Genomic DNA, 18921 nt, shown 5'->3' on the forward strand with positions numbered 1-18921 from the left:
TATGAGTTGTACACATTTATATCCAGTAATAATTCTTGTGTGTTTATTAAGAGCTGATGTAACGTGCATTTCTCCACTGTGAGATCAATAAAGTCTTATCTAATGCAAGTGATGATTTGAAGCCTTCTGAGCTGTGATTTTTAGTTAAATTGATTAACCTTTCAGATTTTGGTGGGTGTCCATCTCTAAAGCTGCTTCTTCTCACATCACAGGCAGCATGACCACATCCATGGAGGGCTTCGGCCCAGACAGCGTCTTCACCACGCCGGCCGAGGACAACGGTCAGTACCGCATCAGCCGCAGCCTGGTGCGCTCTGCTGAGGACAGTACGGTACCCCTCACCCGAGTCAAGTGCCTGGTATCTATGACGACACCTCATGACATCCGCCTACATGGATCAGCTGTCACACCCGCGTTCGTGGAGTTTGACTCGTCGCTGGAGGGTTTTGGGTTTGTTTGTGCTTCTCACACTTGGCAGATTTTTTTTTTTTTTTCCACATTTGCAAAATTTGCAAAGTGCTTTGTTGAGGCAAATATTCAATTTTGAATGATATAGTTTTTAAGTCTGGTTTGAAGCACCACACACTCCTTTCTTCCAGACCCAACTCTGTTTATACATCTCCTGTGTCTGGCTTCAGGATTTTTTTGGGAGGCTGGAACGTCTCCTGTAGGGTGTATTTATTTATTTTTTTTAACCTTAACTTTCAAATGACCCCAATTCAGAACTTCATAATAGTTCCTTATATCTCAAGAAAGACATGAAACATCAACACCAAACCAAAACTAAAGCATCACCCTTGAGGACAGAACATTTTGAAATATTTTCAGAATGGTAGCCATATTAACGGTGGGAGAATTTGGGATCCCCTCTGCCTGCTTTTTGCACATATATTCCTTCATAAATTTCTTCTTCTTCTTGAAAGCCTTGTAGGAAATGAAATTACTGCACTTCCTGGACTACAAGTCCCATATTGTTGTTCATTTTATTTATTTATTTATTTTATCTAGTTTGGGAGGTCTTGCAACTTGTTTTTCAATAGTGATAGAAACTGAACAAATACTGCATTATCATCTGTGGCCAAAAGATGTCATCATTTGCATGGCAAGCTGCTCCTGTCTGCTGTGATTTGCACATTAGAGAAGGAGAAGAAGAAGAAGAAGAGAAAAAAATATAGAAAGATTGAGTAAAGTTAAGAAATCATGTTCTCAAACTGAAAGACCATGCTCTGGAATAAAAAGAGGAGAATATAACTTTCATGTTACTCAGCTCAGACTTGTTTGGACTGTGTGAACCAACAAGATCAACAACGACAGGTCAGCTAAGCTAAGTCTCTTTTTGCATTATAAATAATGTGCTCATTTTTTAAATGTTTAATTGCATTGCACATTTACGTCAGCTAGTCTGGTCAGTGGCCACAAGAAGCAATTTACTTGCATTTTGATCTTGTACAGTTACATTAATTAGCTTGTTAGCTTCTTCTTGTTAACATGGCATTTGCATTATAAAGACCTAATGCGCTTATTAAATTAATTTTGCTTCTTGCAGTATAAAGTGGTAACACCAAGTTTCAATAAAGTTTTCCCAATCGCATGGACGAACCACAGAAGAGATGAGTTTGACAGTCTTACAGTTGTGGTGTAAATGCACACTTAGCCACGGCGCTGTGGAAACGCTTTTTCCTGCTGCCTTTCTTTGTGTTAATGTTTCTCATAAGAGCCTGTTTGACTGGTGACGCGCGAAAATACAGAGAAGTAGCAGCACAAAGGCGGTGAGGTAACAGCCCACTTTCACAGAGAAAAAGAGACCCACCACGTCCTCCTCCTCTCCATCTGTCAGCATGAAATATTTATGCTGCTGCACACAGGAGCCCGGTCTCTCTCTCTCTCTCTCTCTCTCTCTCTCTCTCTCTCTCTCTCTCGTGCATGCACACACTGTTGTATGCAACATGCTTACACACAGTCAGTCACGCTTCAGGAATGCCGTCAAACCAGGAGCAAGGGGAAGAGAGCGAGCAGGGAGGAGACTCTGTTGATCAAGCAGTTCTGCATGTTGGTCCATTTTAATGAATTTACAGCAAATCATCACTTTTACACCCCGTATTCTCTGGACTCGTCCCAAGGGATGGACACATGGACATTTCCAGGACTATATGTCATTCAACAAATCAAAAACAAACAAACAAACAAAAAAGTGTAGGAACTCTGCCTGGAGTTACTGAAGACTAGTGAGGGAAGCTATCCAGGCAGCTGTTACGACTCTGAAGGAGGAAACACATCAAACCTCGGCTCGAGTCTCTCTGTGTGCCCCTCACGTACAGTACAGAGAGGGGCACAAGTTTTTTTAAGGAACTCCTTGATTGTTCCCCTCCAACAGAATGACGCAGCAGGGCAGCGGGTTGGTAATGTGATTACAGTAAGATAAAATATGGCCAGATGTTACTGTCATTGTAATTCCATTACCATAGAATTACCCATCAGACAAAAGTTGAATGTTCACAACATTATTGCTTTTCTTTTCTGAACTAGCTTTTTTTTTCTCCGCCTCAAAATGTTTGATCTTTATTCACAAATTCTCACTGAATTCCCCCCCCCCCCCCGTGTGAGTTAACAGTCGTATGTGTGTGTTTGTTTGTCGGTCTAGGTGTCTGTTTCTGCCCAGCCTGGCGCCTCACAATGCTCCAACCAACAACACCAACGCCTCGGCCGTCAGTGATGGCGCGGTGCTCAGCGGCATGGGTACAGGTACGGTGATGTGACGGAATCAGCCAAAATTAAAAATAAATATATAAAATTATTTCCTCCTTTTGAACCCACAAACAAATGTTGTGACTTTAATGATGTTATTTCTTTGCACTGTGTTTTAAACCTTGCGGGAGTTCAGCGTCTCCCCACAGAGCTGCCACATGGTGGTTGTGTTTTTGATTGGCTTTACTTTCTGGAAGCACGGTCTGTGATCGCTGTGGTGCAGCCAGATTCTCGTCTGCACGCCAGTTATTTCACAGAAACACAACCTGTCCCCACCAGGCCTGAGGGCGGAGTTAAAACAACTCTGACATCATGCTTCTTTTTTCTCTCCAGCTTCATTCAGTATTTATGAAGCTCACATATCTTCTCCACACATCACTGATTTTTTCATACTCTCGCCACTTTTTCTTTCCTTGTCTTCTTCTCTACTCCTCTTCTTCTCTACTCTTCTTCTGTCCTTTTTTCTTCTTTTTTTGCATCTTGCCTGAATTGTGGCTCATTTGTGTCTCACTCAAGTTTATGCTAAAGGAAACATTCTGTGAATATGTTGGCTGTAGTTTTTGAATAAGTTTGTTTTACACTTTTGTATTTAATATTTCATTAAGTATTGAAATTTGTGTATGTTCTGTTACCTGCTTTCCTTTCCGGCTTCCTTCGCCTGCCCTGGTTTCCCCTGATTGCGTTCTGTTTCTCCTTGTTTATAGTTTTGTTGATCCTCAATATTCTGTTTCCTTTCATCCTTAGATGTATTTTTGGTTATTTTCCATTTCTTTCAGTTCATCAGATATTCATAGGGAGTAAAAAAAATTACAGTACCAATATATCTGCAGAAATGTACATAAAAATGTCAATGACTTCACATTTCATTATCAGTCTCTTATGACAAAGAAATGCGATTGGCGTTTAATGTTTAATTGAAACATGAACTTTATTATTAATAACTACAAATATACCGAACGCCGTACGCTGTCATCATGCTGCCTTCACGCTGCCTTCACTCACATCACCCAACATTTCCACAAAATAGATTTCTTGTCTATTTTAGCCACACCTAGCTGGCGGCATAGCGACCACTTGTTTCTTGTCACTGTAATGCCGCGTTCACACCGCACACCACGCCACAAATTTGCAAGCCATCGCCCAGTGTGTCGCTCTGCTTGAGCCACGTTCACACAGGACGCCACGCGATGCCACAAATTCATCATTTGCTACAGGAGCTGCGTCTGGATGACGGCCGCTTTCAGTGGTACGTCTGACTCTCAAGGACACAGTTTGAGGACCTCCTGTCCCGTTTGCGCATGCACATGTGAACACTTAAAAAAAAAAAAAAAAAATGGCTGCCGCTGCTGCTGTGGTGGTGCTGCTCGCTCTCCCCTCAAACTCTGTTATAAACCAGTCACCATTTGTTTTATTATACATCTGTGTAGTTAATAAAATTATCTTCACGGACGTTTCGTTTGCGCATGCACGTGAAAAAAAAACTGGCTGGTGCTGCTGCTCGCTCTCCCCTCAAACTCTGTCATAGTTGTGTTATAAACCAGTCACCATTTGTTTTATTATACATCTGTGTAGTTAATAAAATTATCTTCACGGACGTTTCGTTTGCTTATGCACGTGAAAAAAAAAACTGGCTGGTGCTGCTGCTCGCTCTCCCCTCAAACTCTGTCATAGTTGTGTTATAAACCAGTCACCATTTGTTTTATTATACATCTGTGTAGTTAATAAATAAAATTATCTTCATGGATGATTCGTTCACACGCGCACGTGGAAAAAAAAAAAACGACTGCTACTGTGGTGCTGCTGCTCGCTCTCCCCTCAAACTCTGTCCTAATTATGAAGTAAAGGACAAAAGGGACATAAGTCCTGCTCACAGGCTGATTGCCAGAGACAGGACATGTCCACATCAAGTATAAACTCCAGACATCTTCACATCACTACATATCCAGTCCCTGATTGGTCACCGCGAAGCGACAAGACGAAAAAGTTCCGATTTTTCAACTTGGGGAGGAGGCCGACGCGACGCGATATCGCGCCACAAACCCGCCATTCGCACAAAATCGCTTCATTTGTGTCTGTTGCGTCGCATTGCGTGGCTTGAACGTTTATAGCGCCACAATGTGTCCGTCCATAGGGATTACATGGCAACCTGTCGCCGCCGTCTCTCGCATGTCATCCGGTGTGAACACGACATAAAACATCCACTTTGATTGAAAATGAATGGCAGTTGCTCACTTTGACTTTGTCTCTTGTAGCTAATGTGACCAAGGTATGATGGGGGCCCCAGCCATGGTTGACTGCATTGTAAACAATGACGTCTGACTGCTCTCTGCTGGTGGACCTATGTAATGATGACATTTCCAACAGTGAAAGTGTTTTCTGCATTATTTATACAGAATAATAAATGTTTTCACATCAGCAACAATAACACTGGTACCGATATGTTTGTGAAATGTTCATATTGGTTGATATTATTAGCCAACTGATATATCAGTTGGGCTCTAGTTGTTTCTTTTCCCCTCCTTTTATCTTCCCTGATTTTCTCCACCTGTCTACCATGTTGTCTCTTCTGTCCTTTCCTGGTTTCCTCTCCTTGGGCTTCATGTACAAAAACTTGCATGGATTTCCGACTGAAACCCAGAAACTATCGTATGCACAAAAATATCCAGATGTTTAAAACTGTGTGTATGCATGGATCCAAGAATGTTCTATTTGTACATCCCACTGAACATAAAATTGAGCGCACATGCAGACGTACCAAATTCCTCTCTTTCCATGCCCCTATTCAAATATGCAAATTCATGTAAATAGGCCCTGGGAGCTGGGAATCCCCACTCCGTCAGATCAGTCACCATGAACACAGAAAAGCAGTTATACCAGATGTGAGCCACAGATGAATGGAAATGATGTGAAGACATGCAGGGATAGTTTATATGGTACTCTGTCAGACGTAGTAAACATTAAACAGAAATAAGCTAGTGAGAGTGTGTGTGTGTGTGTGTGTGTGTGTGTGTGTGTGTGTGTGTGTGTGTGTGTGTGTGTGTGTGTGTGTGTGTGTGTGTGTGTGTGTGTGTGTGTGTGTGTGTGTGTGTGTGTGTGTGTGTGAGGCCATAAACACTGTGGGCTCAGAGCAGTGCACACACACTGAAGTAAAAAAATGGCGTGCACTGGAGCTGACTGTGTGTGTGGCTTTCACAACTTTACACGTGTTTATTGACAAATACTGAACACAGGTAGACACTCTGGAACTTATTAAGAAACTCTACAGTTCTAGTTTCACCATCCAGAAATAAAAAAAACATTAATAATAATAACACAAAACATATTTGAATGTGCACATATCCAAATGTGCCTGCTCTGGTTTTCATTCAGAACAGTTACACAAATAAATTACATACTCACTAAGCAGCTACCCATCGCACACTGTGCCAGCCTGTAGCCTGTTTCCAACCCAACACATTTGTACATTGATGAAATGAAACTGTTTCTCGTTAACAAAAACAAATTAATCATGTGATGGTGCTTTTATAGCAATATGTGTGCAGTTAATAGCTCAGATTACATTAAGGAAATCGGCTCTCGCTGCAGATTATGCCTTAATGTTGTTAATGTGATGTACCTGGATGATATTCTGATGATACTGTCCCGCACAGCTGGCATGGCTCGGCTCAAGCTTGACAGGCACACTCCTGACCGATCGGCCAGCTCCTGCTGGAATGCCCCTGTTGCCAGGAAGCCCAGCGTGGTCAGCACCTGTGTGGGCACTGACAGTCCCTGGCTCCTCGCCGTATTGCACTCTGGGCCAGCCGCAGTTCTGCGCACAACTCCTTGGCAATCGAAATCGGCTTATGAGCCAATTACCATAATTTGCAAGTAAATCCTTGCATCCCCTGAATACTCGCTCACATCAGATTGCACCATTTGCAAGGTCCTCTAACAATGCTAAGGCAGCCATTGTTAGTGCCGTTTTATACATCAGTTTGTGCATGCTTTTTTTATCCACCCATATAATTGCAAACACGTGGGTTTGTTAAGTGTTCATAAGTGTGTCTCTTGTGTGCATATCACTCTGATGACTTCTTGATTTCACACTATTAACAGTTTCCCAGCATCACCTCTACATGTTGGCAGTGGAACAACAGCTGTAGAAATGTGTACACCAGGCAGGATTCTTGTGTGGCGCACTGCACATGTCCACGGTCATTTCACCTTTGATACATCTGAACGTAGGCATGGAGATGGTCATATGCCACGTTTTTGGGTGTGTACACGCTTTGTGCAGGAGGCCTCTTGTCTTTTTGTTCCTCAGAAAATGATAATAAAGTTTCTAAAGAAACTTTTTCAGCTAAATGTGGTTTGTTTGTTGATGAGCAGTTCCATGAGGCTGTCATGTCTGTTCCAACTGTCAGTGGTCCTGCTGTGATCCAGAGATGTCTTCATCTCAGTAAGATGAAGAAATAATGGGCTTGCTAGTGTCAATTATACCTGGTTCAGACATCACACAGGTTGGAGTTTGACCTTGTCCGTATGCGTCCTGGGTGTCCACAGTGATCTTGACCAGTCAGAGGTCCTAATGCCACGGGACTTTTCGTTGTGTTTTTCAGTAATTTACCAGAATCCTGGTACTCTGCTTGGACTTTAATTCAGTCCGGTCCCATTTTCTGCTGAGTCAGACTTTGTGTCACTGTAGGTTATGAGTTCACAGCCTCAGAACACCTTCAAGTTCATTTCAAGCTCCAGCTCTTTATGACCTTTGCTTTCTTATTGTTTCTGAGACATGAGGTTTCCGTCTTAACTCTGCCTTGAATGCTATCTTTAGGTCCGACTCTCCAGTCAACACTTGGCTTAATTTGTAGTTTGAATGAATGAATGAATGAATGACAACAAGAACAAAAAAAAAAACTCATAAGAAAACAACTCTACAGTGAACCCGTGTGACCGAAAGGGTGTAGGCAGAAGAAAAGCTTATAAATACCCACCCTTTATACTATAAAAATATATACACACATATATACATGCATGCACACATAAACACAATTTCATAAATACATATCTACACATACACACACACACCTCTCTCTCTCTCTCTCTCTCTCTCTCTCTCTCTCTCTCTCTCTCTCTATATATATATATATATACACACACACACACACACACACAAACACCAAAAAAAAAAAAAAAGCGTGCAAAATTAGTCAATGAACTCCAATTTACAAAACCCAACCGGTCAAAGAGTTTCACCTCATAAGGAGCCACAACAAGTCAGATTTACTCAAATATTTTTGAGTTCCTGTCCAGTGTTGAAAGATGATTCAAAAGGATTTGAAAAGCTGCAAAGAAAATCCAGTAAAGCTGGTCTTTCTGGAGTAAAAAGCTGTATTTTGTATGTGTGAGCCCTTAGCTTTTATTGATGTTGACCTTTGTTAAAACTCCTTCTACTCACTGTCCTCTCTCTGCCCTTTGCCTCCACCAGGGGAGCGTTTGTTCCCGCCTCCCTCCGGCCTAAGCTACTCCACCTGGTTCTGCCTGGAGCGTTTCAGTGTGGTGCCGCAGGCCCACCCGGTGCGACTGCTGACGTTGGTGCGTCGGGCGACGAGCTCGGAGCAGCACTACGTCTGCCTGGCCGTGGTCCTGTCGGCCAAAGACTGCTCGCTGACTGTGTCCACCAAGGAGGAGCTGCTGCAGACCTACTGTGAGTGTAAATGAATGAAAGCAAAGTATGATGGAAGAGATTGCAGGTGGCAAAAGTATTGTGTGGTAGAATCAGAGAGGTGTTGTTGTGTTGCTGCTGGTTTACTTGATGACTGCAAAGTGTCAGACCCTTGTGAGTCACTGATGATCCCTTCTTTCCGTCCCCCCTTCAAGCAGCGGACGAGTCGAGCGAAGAGTCTTCCTTCTACGAGATCCTTCCGTGCTGTGCTCGATTTCGCTGTGGCGAGCTGATCACTGAGGGTCAATGGCACCACCTGGTGCTTGTGATGAGCAAAGGCATGCTGAAAAACAGCATGGCCACGCTTTACCTCGACGGGCAGCTCATCAGCACCATCAAGGTACTCAACGTGTTAGTTTGACGAATTGATAATTAATATTCGCGGTGCTGACATGTCAGTTCTTCCTCACATACAAAAGAGATGTTTCTACTTTAAAAATTTCAAATCATACTAAAAAAGGTGCAATATAAAAGTAAACAAGAAAGTCTTGAGAATTGTTGTTCCTTGAGTTCAACTTTGAGTATTACAGAATTGTTTAACTTACTTTAAAATTGCTTCAAATGTGTTTTTGGTACTTTAAAACAGCTAATTTTTTTTCACATCGGGTTTCAACTGTCCTAAACCACCAAAATGTTTTAAACTTGCTTTCAATGGCAAAATTAGAGAACACAGAATTCAAGGGTTCTACACTGGGGATAGGCAAGTTTACAGCAGGACAAACAGAAAATGAAGCATTTTTAAAACTCTAATCCAGTGGTAAATGTGTTTAAACTGACTAAATTAGAGATAAACGTTTGTTTCACAGGTTGTTAAAAAAAAAAGCTAAAGCTAAAAATACTGAGAGATTGTGGACTGAGTGAACTTGGCGCATGCTTTACTAAAAATGTTTAGCTTTAGGCATTTAACATGCTACAGCAACGATTATGCACAAAAATAACTGACAAAAAACTAAGAAACACACACAGTGTTCAGGTTTGTCTCAGCAAAGATTCATTTTATTGCTTCTTTAACATTTCCAACCAGTGTGTGTGTGTGTGTGTGTATATATATATATATATATTCATTCCTGGTGAAGACGACGCAACAGAAACAAATGTAGAATTGACTAATTACCTGTAAGTGTATAATTAACTATTCATTGTGATTGTCGTCAGATCACATGACCCGCATCATCTCTCTATTGAACTATCCCCTCATTTGTTCCAGCTGACAAAGATGTATCACTCTATTCCAGCAACACCCACGATGCATTGTGGGAGCAAGAGAGGTTTTGAATACAACCCCGGGCAAAAATTATGGAATCACCGGCCTCGGAGGATGTTCATTCAGTTGTTTAATTTTGTAGAAAAAAAGCAGATCACAGACATGACACAAAACTAAAGTCATTTCAAATGGCAACTTTCTGGCTTTCAGAAACAATATAAGAAATCAGGAAAAAAAAAATTGTGGCAGTCAGTAATGGTTACTTTTTTAGACCAAGCAGAGGGAAAACGATATGGAATCACTAAATTCTGAGGAAAAAATTATGGAATCATGAAAAACAAAAGAACGCTCCAACACATCACTAGTATTTTGTTGCACCACCTCTGGCTTTTATAACAGCTTGCAGTCTCTGAGGCATGGACTTAATGAGTGACAAACAGTACTCTTCATCAATCTGGCTCCAACTTTCTCTGATTGCTGTTGCCAGATCAGCTTTGCAAGTTGGAGCCTTGTCATGGACCATTTTCTTCAACTTCCACCAAAGATTTTCAATTGGATTAAGATCCGGACTATTTGCAGGCCATGACATTGACCCTATGTGTCTTTTTGCAAGGAATGTTTTCACAGTTTTTGCTCTGTGGCAAGATGCATTATCATCTTGAAAAATGATTTCATCATCCCCAGACATCCTTTCAATTGATGGGATAAGAAAAGTGTCCAAAATATCAACGTAAACTTGTGCATTTATTGATGATGTAATGACAGCCATCTCCCCAGTGCCTTTACCTGACATGCAACCCCATATCATCAATGACTGTGGAAATTTACATGTTCTCTTCAGGCAGTCATCTTTATAAATCTCATTGGAATGGCACCAAACAAAAGTTCCAACATCATCACCTTGCCCAATGCAGATTCGAGATTCATCACTGAATATGACTTTCATCCAGTCATCCACAGTCCACGATTGCTTTTCCTTAGCCCATTGTAACCTTGTTTTTTTCTGTTTAGGTGTTAATGATGGCTTTCGTTTAGCTTTTCTGTATGTAAATCCCATTTCCGTTAGGCGGTTTCTTACAGTTCGGTCACAGACGTTGACTCCAGTTTCCTCCCATTCGTTCCACATTTGTTTTGTTGTGCATTTTCGATTTTTGAGACATATTTCTTTAAGTTTTCTGTCTTGACGCTTTGATGTCTTCCTTGGTCTACCAGTATGTTTGCCTTTAACAACCTTCCCATGTTGTTTGTATTTGGTCCAGAGTTAAGACACAGCTGACTGTGAACAACCAACATCTTTTGCAACATTGTGTGATGATTTACCCTCTTTTAAGAGTTTGATAATCCTCTCCTTTGTTTCAATTGACGTCTCTCGTGTTGGAGCCATGATTCATGTCAGTCCACTTGGTGCAACAGCTCTCCAAGGTGTGATCACTCCTTTTTAGATGCAGACTAACGAGCAGATCTGATTTGATGCAGGTGTTAGTTTTGGGGATGAAAATTTACAGGATGATTCCATAATTTATTCCTCAGAATTGAGTGAGTCCATATTTTTTTTCCCTCTGCTTGGTCTAAAAAGTAAGCGTTACTGACTGCCACAATTTTTTTCCTGATTTCTTATAGTGTTTCTTAAAGCCAGAAAGTTGCCATTTGAAATGACTTTAGTTTTATGTCATTTCTGTGATCTGCTTTTTTTCTACAAAATTAAACAACTGAATGAACATCCTCCGAGGCCGGTGATTCCATAATTTTTGCCAGGGGTTGTAAAAATCATAATAAAAACTGCACTAGATTTCCCCACAAATCATAATAAAATTTACAAGTCCTCTCAATCGATCACAATAAAATTTCTCTTCATACAAAATTATGATGCATGATATAAACAAACACATTAAAAAGCACATCTGCAAAGTTTGAGTTTCACCCCAGATCCAAGAAAATGTCTGAACTGTACTTATTTTTTTTTTTTGATCAATTCTTTGCACATGAAACATGTAGTTCACCACTAGATGTCACTGCAGAGAGACGTTTCATATGTTTGAATTGATTTAATCTTTTTCAGTATCAGTGTCTTCATGTGATCTGATCTCTCAAACACTTTTCATCACTACCTTTATCTCAAGATAAATGGTAAAGGGACTGCATTTATATAGCACTTTTCCATCTGCATCAGTTGCTCAAAGTGCTTTACAATTATGCCTCACGTTCACCTATTCACATAAACACACTCGCACAGCGATCTCGTTTATCTCGTTTATTTATTTGGATCCCCATTAGCTGCAGCAGAGCTGCAGCTACTCTTCTTGGGGTCCCCACAAGTCTACAAACACAATATACATTAATCAAAAATGCATTAGAAAATATAAAAAAGGGAAAAGGAAAAAATAAAACAAAACAATAAATCAAATTCCAAACAAAATAATCATCACATCTGGTCAGACTATATACACAAAAAACTTGTCTATAAATGATCAAAAGTTAAACCCAGATTGCTTGTTATGTCAACAAATGCAGCTTTAGAAGTTCCTTAAAAAAATATTCACTTGAAGTGAGTTTAATGCATTCCTGTAATAAATTCCATACCTTCATACACCTAAATGTGACAGTGTTCTTTATGGCATTAGTCCTGGCTACAGGTAGCGTAAAGTTTCCCACCACAGCATGTCTGGTTATGTATCTATGATTTTCTGAACTGAAAGAGCTATTCCTAAACAAAATACAAGGTAACTTAGTAACAATAATCTTTCTGGTAAAAATGGTCAGTGAATATAAAAGTCTGTCTAACAGCCAGTTTAAGTTTTTATGCATTGGAATGATATTAGTTCTATAAATGCACTTAAATGCTGTACAAGCAGCCCTATTTTGAATAATCTGTAATTTATTTATCATTTCTCCAGAGGCATTTGACCAAACTGCTGGGCAATAGTCCAGGTATACTAATAATAATGCTTTAATAGCATAATTCAATATTGTCCAACTTAAAAACCTTGCATGTCTCCTCATAATCGATATACCCCTGCCCATTTTTACAAAAATATTACTTACATATTTTTTCCATTATACTTTTGAGTCTATCATTCCACCCAGCAGCTTAGTCTCATGTACTTCATTTATTCTCATATTATTAATTTTAATGCTTAATATGGGGTTTTTCATAATAACATGACTGGAGCCAATAATCATGCAGTTAGCCTTTACTGTATTTAACACTAGGTTATTGGATGTTACCCAGTCAACTACCTTGTGCAGTTCCATATTTAAAACAGCTTCTAAGTCATTGTGTGAGCATACTGATGTATAAATGGTTGAATCATCTGCATACATCACTATACTAGCTTTATAAAAAATATATGGTAAATCATTCGTGAAAATTGTAGATAGCTATGTCAGGTGCTGCCATGCAAGGTGCTCACTACACACCGGGAGCAACTTGGGTATTAAGGACCTTGCCCAGGGGTCCTTTAATGATTTTCTGGTCAGGCTGGGGTTTGAACTGAGGATCCTCTGGTCTCAAGCCCAACACTTAACCACTGGACCATCATCTCCCCACGATAACACCATAAATGAACCCGTTAGTTAAGAAAATCAGTGTTAACGGTAGTGAAACAATCATTGTAAATGTGGTCATTCTCAGCTTCCATAACAGTAAATGGATGAATAAAAACTCACATTAAAGGAGCATTTCTTGTAGTCAAAACTCTACAATGGTTCAAAAAGTCTTAATTTGCTCTTAAGCAATACGGATTTTTATTTATTTATTTATTTGGTGGCTTCCAATGGTTTTTCTTCCAGAGGAAAATATGTAAATGCAGGACTGTTAGCTTAATGTTTTTCCAGCAGCTTTTGGTGTCACAGTAGCGAGCGGACTGTGATGTGGTTTCAAGTCAACAGAGATTAAAGATCTGATAGACCACAAGTCTCAGCTTCCTGTCAGCCGCGATGATAAAGAACGCCTTCATTTCCTCCACAAGTCCACAGACAGGAAATGCTGCGGCGGTCACACACGTCGGTGCACAAACATGGGTTCTTGTGGCTTTTTTCCCCATGTTGTGTGGAACATGCATCTGTAAAGTTGGTGTCTTATCTTCTACGAAGGATTAGTCAGAAATAATATGGAAAATTAGAACCTTTTTTTTTGATAAAAAAAAGACCTCATCTTAAAACTCCACAGAGGAGATGATGTTTGTTAGCACGATTACTTAAAAATTATAACCAATCTGACCCAATCCTGAAGAAAAGTTTGAGTTGGTCTGGCCTAGAAAACAGAAACTTTGCTGCTTAATTTTGAGATAAATCTGCTTTCATCCTGTCACCACACAGTAACCACTTTTCTTGCTCCTGTTTCATAGATAATTGCAGCAAACAATATTAATTGTATGGAACACATGATGCAACTAATAATAATAATGTTAGATTTCTATAGTGCCTTTCAAGAAACCCCATTGATGTTTAGAACTTCCCATAGAACAGCAAGATTCAAGAAATAAAAGGGCTTGCTATCCAAATATCTCCAGTGCTGTAGTACACGCCAGGCCTGTATGAAGCTCAGCAACGCTTCTACAAAAAAAATGGAGAAGACGACGTGGGGCTAATCAATATAGCAAAGGATGCTAAAACTTTACAAGGCAGTACACATATTAAATAAAGTCTTTTAGTCTGACCTGTTGTCAGAATTCATCATCACAGATAAAAACTGCTCTGCACATGATACCCTTGTTTAGGAAGATGATGTCTGGAAATGCGTTAGTTCGTTATGATGGAAGTTACTTCTTAAGGGTTGTTTTTAAGGTTTTTTTTAAAGAGTTTTTAAAGATGTCCCTCAGTGTCTGTCTGCTCTGGGTGAGTTTGTCAGACTGAGCTGGAGGACGCCAGCACTTTGTCCCACCACCAACAAGAAAAAAATAATAATATATTAAATTAGACTGTTAAATTACACTGTTATCAACATGTTACAGAGGCAGGGCGATGACATCATCCTTTCAGTTTTCCACAGTCAGGCACTTTTCAGATTTATGTGATTAGATAAATATTTCACTCATAAAATACAATAAACGTTCATCAACAGAACTGATTGTTTTACACAATGTCACGATAATAATAATAATAATAATAAATTTCATTTATAATGCATCTTTCATTAATAAAAATCTCAGAGTGCTACGGGAAAAAATGCAAAGATAAATAAGAGAATAAAAACAGAAAATCTTAAGGTAAAAACAGTCAGCAGAATAGAATAAAACCAAAATAAAATCATAAAATAGAATAAAAAGGCTAAGATGCAACAGATTAAAATTATTGAGACCTGTGACAGGCCTGTTTGAACAGGTAGGTCTTGAGGCTTTTTTAAAAGCTTCCAGTCTGTGGAGCCCTCTGATGGTCAGGGAAGGAGTTTCAAATATGAGGAGCAGCTGAACAGAAGACCCTGTTTCCCATGGTGTGAAGTTTGGTGTAAGGGTGACGGAAGAGATTAGTGTTGTATGAACAGAGGGAACGGGAAGATGTGTGGGTAGTGAGGAGGTCTTTGAGGTATGTGGGGGCATTGCCATGGATGCATTGGTGGGTGATAGGAGCAGTCTTAAAAAGTGTTCTATAGGTGATGGGGAGCCAGTGAAGGTTATGGAGTATAGGTGTGATGTGCTCCTGTTTACATACTCTCATTAGAATTCTAGCTCCACTGTTTTGAATGTATTGGAGACTTTAACGGTTTTTTCCAGAGATCCCAAAGAGCAGGGAGTTACAGTAGTCAAGCCTAGAGGAGACAAAGTCCACTCCCAGTACGTGACAAAAAAAAACTGACTTTGGACTTGTATTGCGGTGACATGAGAGAGATTTTGTGCCACATCCACTCATTAAAAAAACAAAAACTTTGATCTGTGCCATTTTTCTGTCCAGCTGCACTACATCCACAGCTCTCCAGGTGGCTCTGGATCCACCAACCCTCCTGTGGTGAGCACGGTTTATGGCTACATCGGTACTCCGCCGGCACAGCGCCAGCTCTCCAGCCTGGTGTGGCGCCTGGGACCCACCCACTTCCTGGAGGAAGTCCTGCCTGCTACTAGCGTAGCTGCTATCTATGAACTGGGCCCAAACTATGTGGGCAGCTTCCAGTCCGTCTACCTGCCTTGTGAGTGCTCCTCTGAATGTCCACCACGTTTCCTCTCTTTGTGACATTAGCCACCATGTGGTTTGTCTCATGTTCTCACCCACACTTTTCGTCCCAGGTAAAGACACTAAGACGGAGGTGGCCCCTCCCTCTCCAGTTGCCTTGGTATCAGAAGAGAAGGTGTCGTTCAGTCTCTACGCTGTTTCTGTCTCTACGCTGACTGTGGCCAAGATCAGGAAAGGCTACAACAAACTGGACAGCAAGGCCATTGCCAAGCAGGTCTGACACCTCTTGTAACCATAGCAACAGCTACTCACTCAGACAAACATTCAAGGACCCATCAGCCTCTACTCATCTAGAAAAACTCAGTAGCTGCTCATCATTTAAGCTTCAAATCAATGGTCTAAACAGAAAGGACCCGGGCTTGTTAAGGTGTAATCCTCTCATTAACACTAAACAGGCAGCAGATTGTCTTCTCTCTGTTTTTCTTCAAACATATTCACATCCCACCAACTGTGTGTGTAGGAGGTCTGTTTGAGTTTCTCATCCGTCCTTATCTCTATAACCCACCTGTCAGGCTGTTTCCCAGCATGCTCGGCTCTCCCTCTTCAATGAGGTGCTCAGCTGTGAGCACCTTATTGAAGGAAAACAGGAAAGTGCAGACGTAGCACTTTCTCTCAGCAACCGAGGCCTGTTTTCGAATATTAAGTCATTCACGAGTGAGACTGTGAACACATCACCATTTATTTGAACAGGCACCAGAATGTGTCCAGACTTCCAGTCCTGCAGTTTGCCGTGGTAAGTGTCGTTGGCTTTGACCGCGAGTCACTCGCTGCACATGTTCACTCTAATGAAGTGTGTGAAGACTTTCTTTCTTTTCTGGAAAAATCCATATCAAATCTAACATCACACCCCGGCCATGAGTCTCAGAAAGTTTCATAGCGATATCACTCATAATGATTATACAACTCCTAAACAGATCCTTGTAATTTGATTGGTGGGTTCTATGTCATGTGACATTCATTATTTGTCCCATTGGATGGATGATGTCACTAGCGGGCATTTATGGTGCTATCCATACATTTTCCTCCCGTCCGTTTCATTCTGTTGCACAACCTCTTGTAAAAATGTTTCCATGATAGCAGGAAGCTAAATCCAGCAGCCGCCATGTTCGCGGGAACCTCTTTAGCGGCTGTTGAAGTGCTGTCAGATGAAGAATGCATGGGTTTTTGTTGCAATTTTTTTGCTGGATTTTGGAAAGCAGACGTCTTTCCACACACAGCGCTAAGCTCCTCAGGCTGTTCTGCTCAGCGATGTATCGACCGAGCTGACTACCAGCCGACATGAGCTGCTGGGTTCCGCTGCCCTCAGATTCCTAGTCTGAGATGAAACACTTCTTTAATTTTAAGTGAAATATCAATCAAGTCCATTTAGGTGTCATATAAAACAAATAGTGAATGTTCTCCATTTGTGCAATGGAAAATGGATCGCGCCGAGTTTCAGCTTAATCGTGCATCCTGCATCGTGCAGTCCACATAGAGTAACGAGCTACGTTTAACATCTCACGACCACCTCCTGATGGGGAGTCATATGGTCGGATGAAAATCAAACCTGCTTGATATTTTGGTCGGCCGTCGTGGCTTGTGAGGGTTCCGCGGTGTTGAAGCAGCGCTACAAGCATCTACGTGCACTGTGCATGAGCAAACACTGGAGAGAGCAAACAGTGATCTCATGTAAAGTCGTATGTTTTTTTTGTGTGTGTGTGTTCCCTCGCAATAACCTAATATCATATTAAAGTTCATGCCTATCAGCGCGCACAGTGAGTGGAATCAGGCGGTGGGAGACTGAACGTATATGCGCGTGCACACACACACAGCAGACAACAGCAGGATTTACGGCAGATGAGGGAGTAAGTTGATGCACCTTGCACAGCATATGAGTCCATATGAAAGATAGTTTATTTATACAACAGTGTAAGTAGCAACACCTGTTATGAATGTTTTTCTTTTTGTACCGTCCTCTCATGGATCATGTTGCTGTCTGCTGTGTGCGTGCGCGCACATATACGTTCAGTCCCCCCCCACCTGATTTCACTCACTGTGCGCACTGATAGGCATGAAATAATTTAAGAAAAAAAAAAAAAGCTTTTGACGTGTGGTTTTTGAATGTACAATGTCAGATCGCATCACAGCATCGGGCCGTACAGTGTGAGAACATGAATCGTGCGCTCTGAACTTTTAAACCTTGCTGTTTTGTCGCACAGTTTGAGCTGGAGCCAAGTACAATGATTGAAAATATCGTACAGTGTATGCCCAGCCTTAACCATGTACAGATAGGAGACTCGCAACAATAGATGAAGATTGACCCCTGTACCTACGTCCAATCTGGCTCCAGAAACTCCAGGAACAGTTGATGCTTTAGTCTCTGTAGCTGGACTCCTACATCCAACATGTCTAAGAGTGTTGAACATGTCAGAGCATTCTTCTAAACTCGTGGACGTTTGTGGGGAACCTGGAGACCTCATGCAGCCTCATATCAGTTTGTGACATTTATTGACACTCTTGGAAGACTCTCTGCTGCATTGATAATGATGTAACTTTAATAGGACCACAAAACAGCAAACTCTTTAAACTAAATTCTTAAAAGTGGAAGTGTGAACTCCTGACCGAAAAAAGTACAATGAGTAAAGTACAACACACCAGCAGTGATAATGGTCAGTGATAAAATAGTGTTCGAAAAACATTTTTCATGAATAAGAACATTAAACACTTTATGCTTTGATTAAGTTCAGACTTTTTGCTTCATCTCTGTTTGATCTCTCTTTAGCTCGCTGTCTCCTCTCATGAGAACGCCACTCCAGTCAAACTGATCCATAATGCCGCGGGTCATCTCAACGGGCCGGCTCGCACCATTGGAGCTGCTGTTATTGGATACTTAGGTAAACCTCAGGCATAAAATGATTATATTTTCCAGACTATTAAGTCATGTTTTTGCTGCTGTTGTTTTTTATTTTGTCCCTCAGCCAATAATAGGGTGAGGGGGTATTGTTGTTACCCTGCATCAACAATTGGTTTGTTAGCATGATTGCTCTGGAATTGAAAGGTCCAGGGTCACCAGATTTAGGGTGAGAAAAGATGAATCAGGTCAAGACCTCGGTCAAATTCG

At 41.0% G+C, this 18921-nt stretch overlaps 1 protein-coding gene across 4 annotated transcripts in view; it reads left to right on the plus strand.

Annotated features, from left to right (window-relative positions):
- wdfy3 (WD repeat and FYVE domain containing 3) overlaps nucleotides 1–18921 on the plus strand; it is a 168797-nt gene that overhangs the window by 83615 nt on the left and 66261 nt on the right. For 3 of the 4 annotated variants that reach the window (XM_034171177.1, XM_034171178.1, XM_034171179.1), the window contains 7 exons: nucleotides 213–450; nucleotides 2642–2742; nucleotides 8216–8434; nucleotides 8608–8792; nucleotides 15546–15777; nucleotides 15875–16035; nucleotides 18583–18694. In XM_034171177.1, coding sequence (XP_034027068.1) covers nucleotides 213–450; nucleotides 2642–2742; nucleotides 8216–8434; nucleotides 8608–8792; nucleotides 15546–15777; nucleotides 15875–16035; nucleotides 18583–18694 — 1248 coding nt within the window. The remainder of the gene's footprint in view (nucleotides 1–212; nucleotides 451–2641; nucleotides 2743–8215; nucleotides 8435–8607; nucleotides 8793–15545; nucleotides 15778–15874; nucleotides 16036–18582; nucleotides 18695–18921) is intronic. The other variant, XM_034171181.1, reaches the window with a different exon arrangement.

The sequence above is a fragment of the Thalassophryne amazonica genome, chromosome 5, assembly GCF_902500255.1.
Source record: "Thalassophryne amazonica chromosome 5, fThaAma1.1, whole genome shotgun sequence".
Classification (NCBI taxonomy): domain Eukaryota; kingdom Metazoa; phylum Chordata; class Actinopteri; order Batrachoidiformes; family Batrachoididae; genus Thalassophryne; species Thalassophryne amazonica.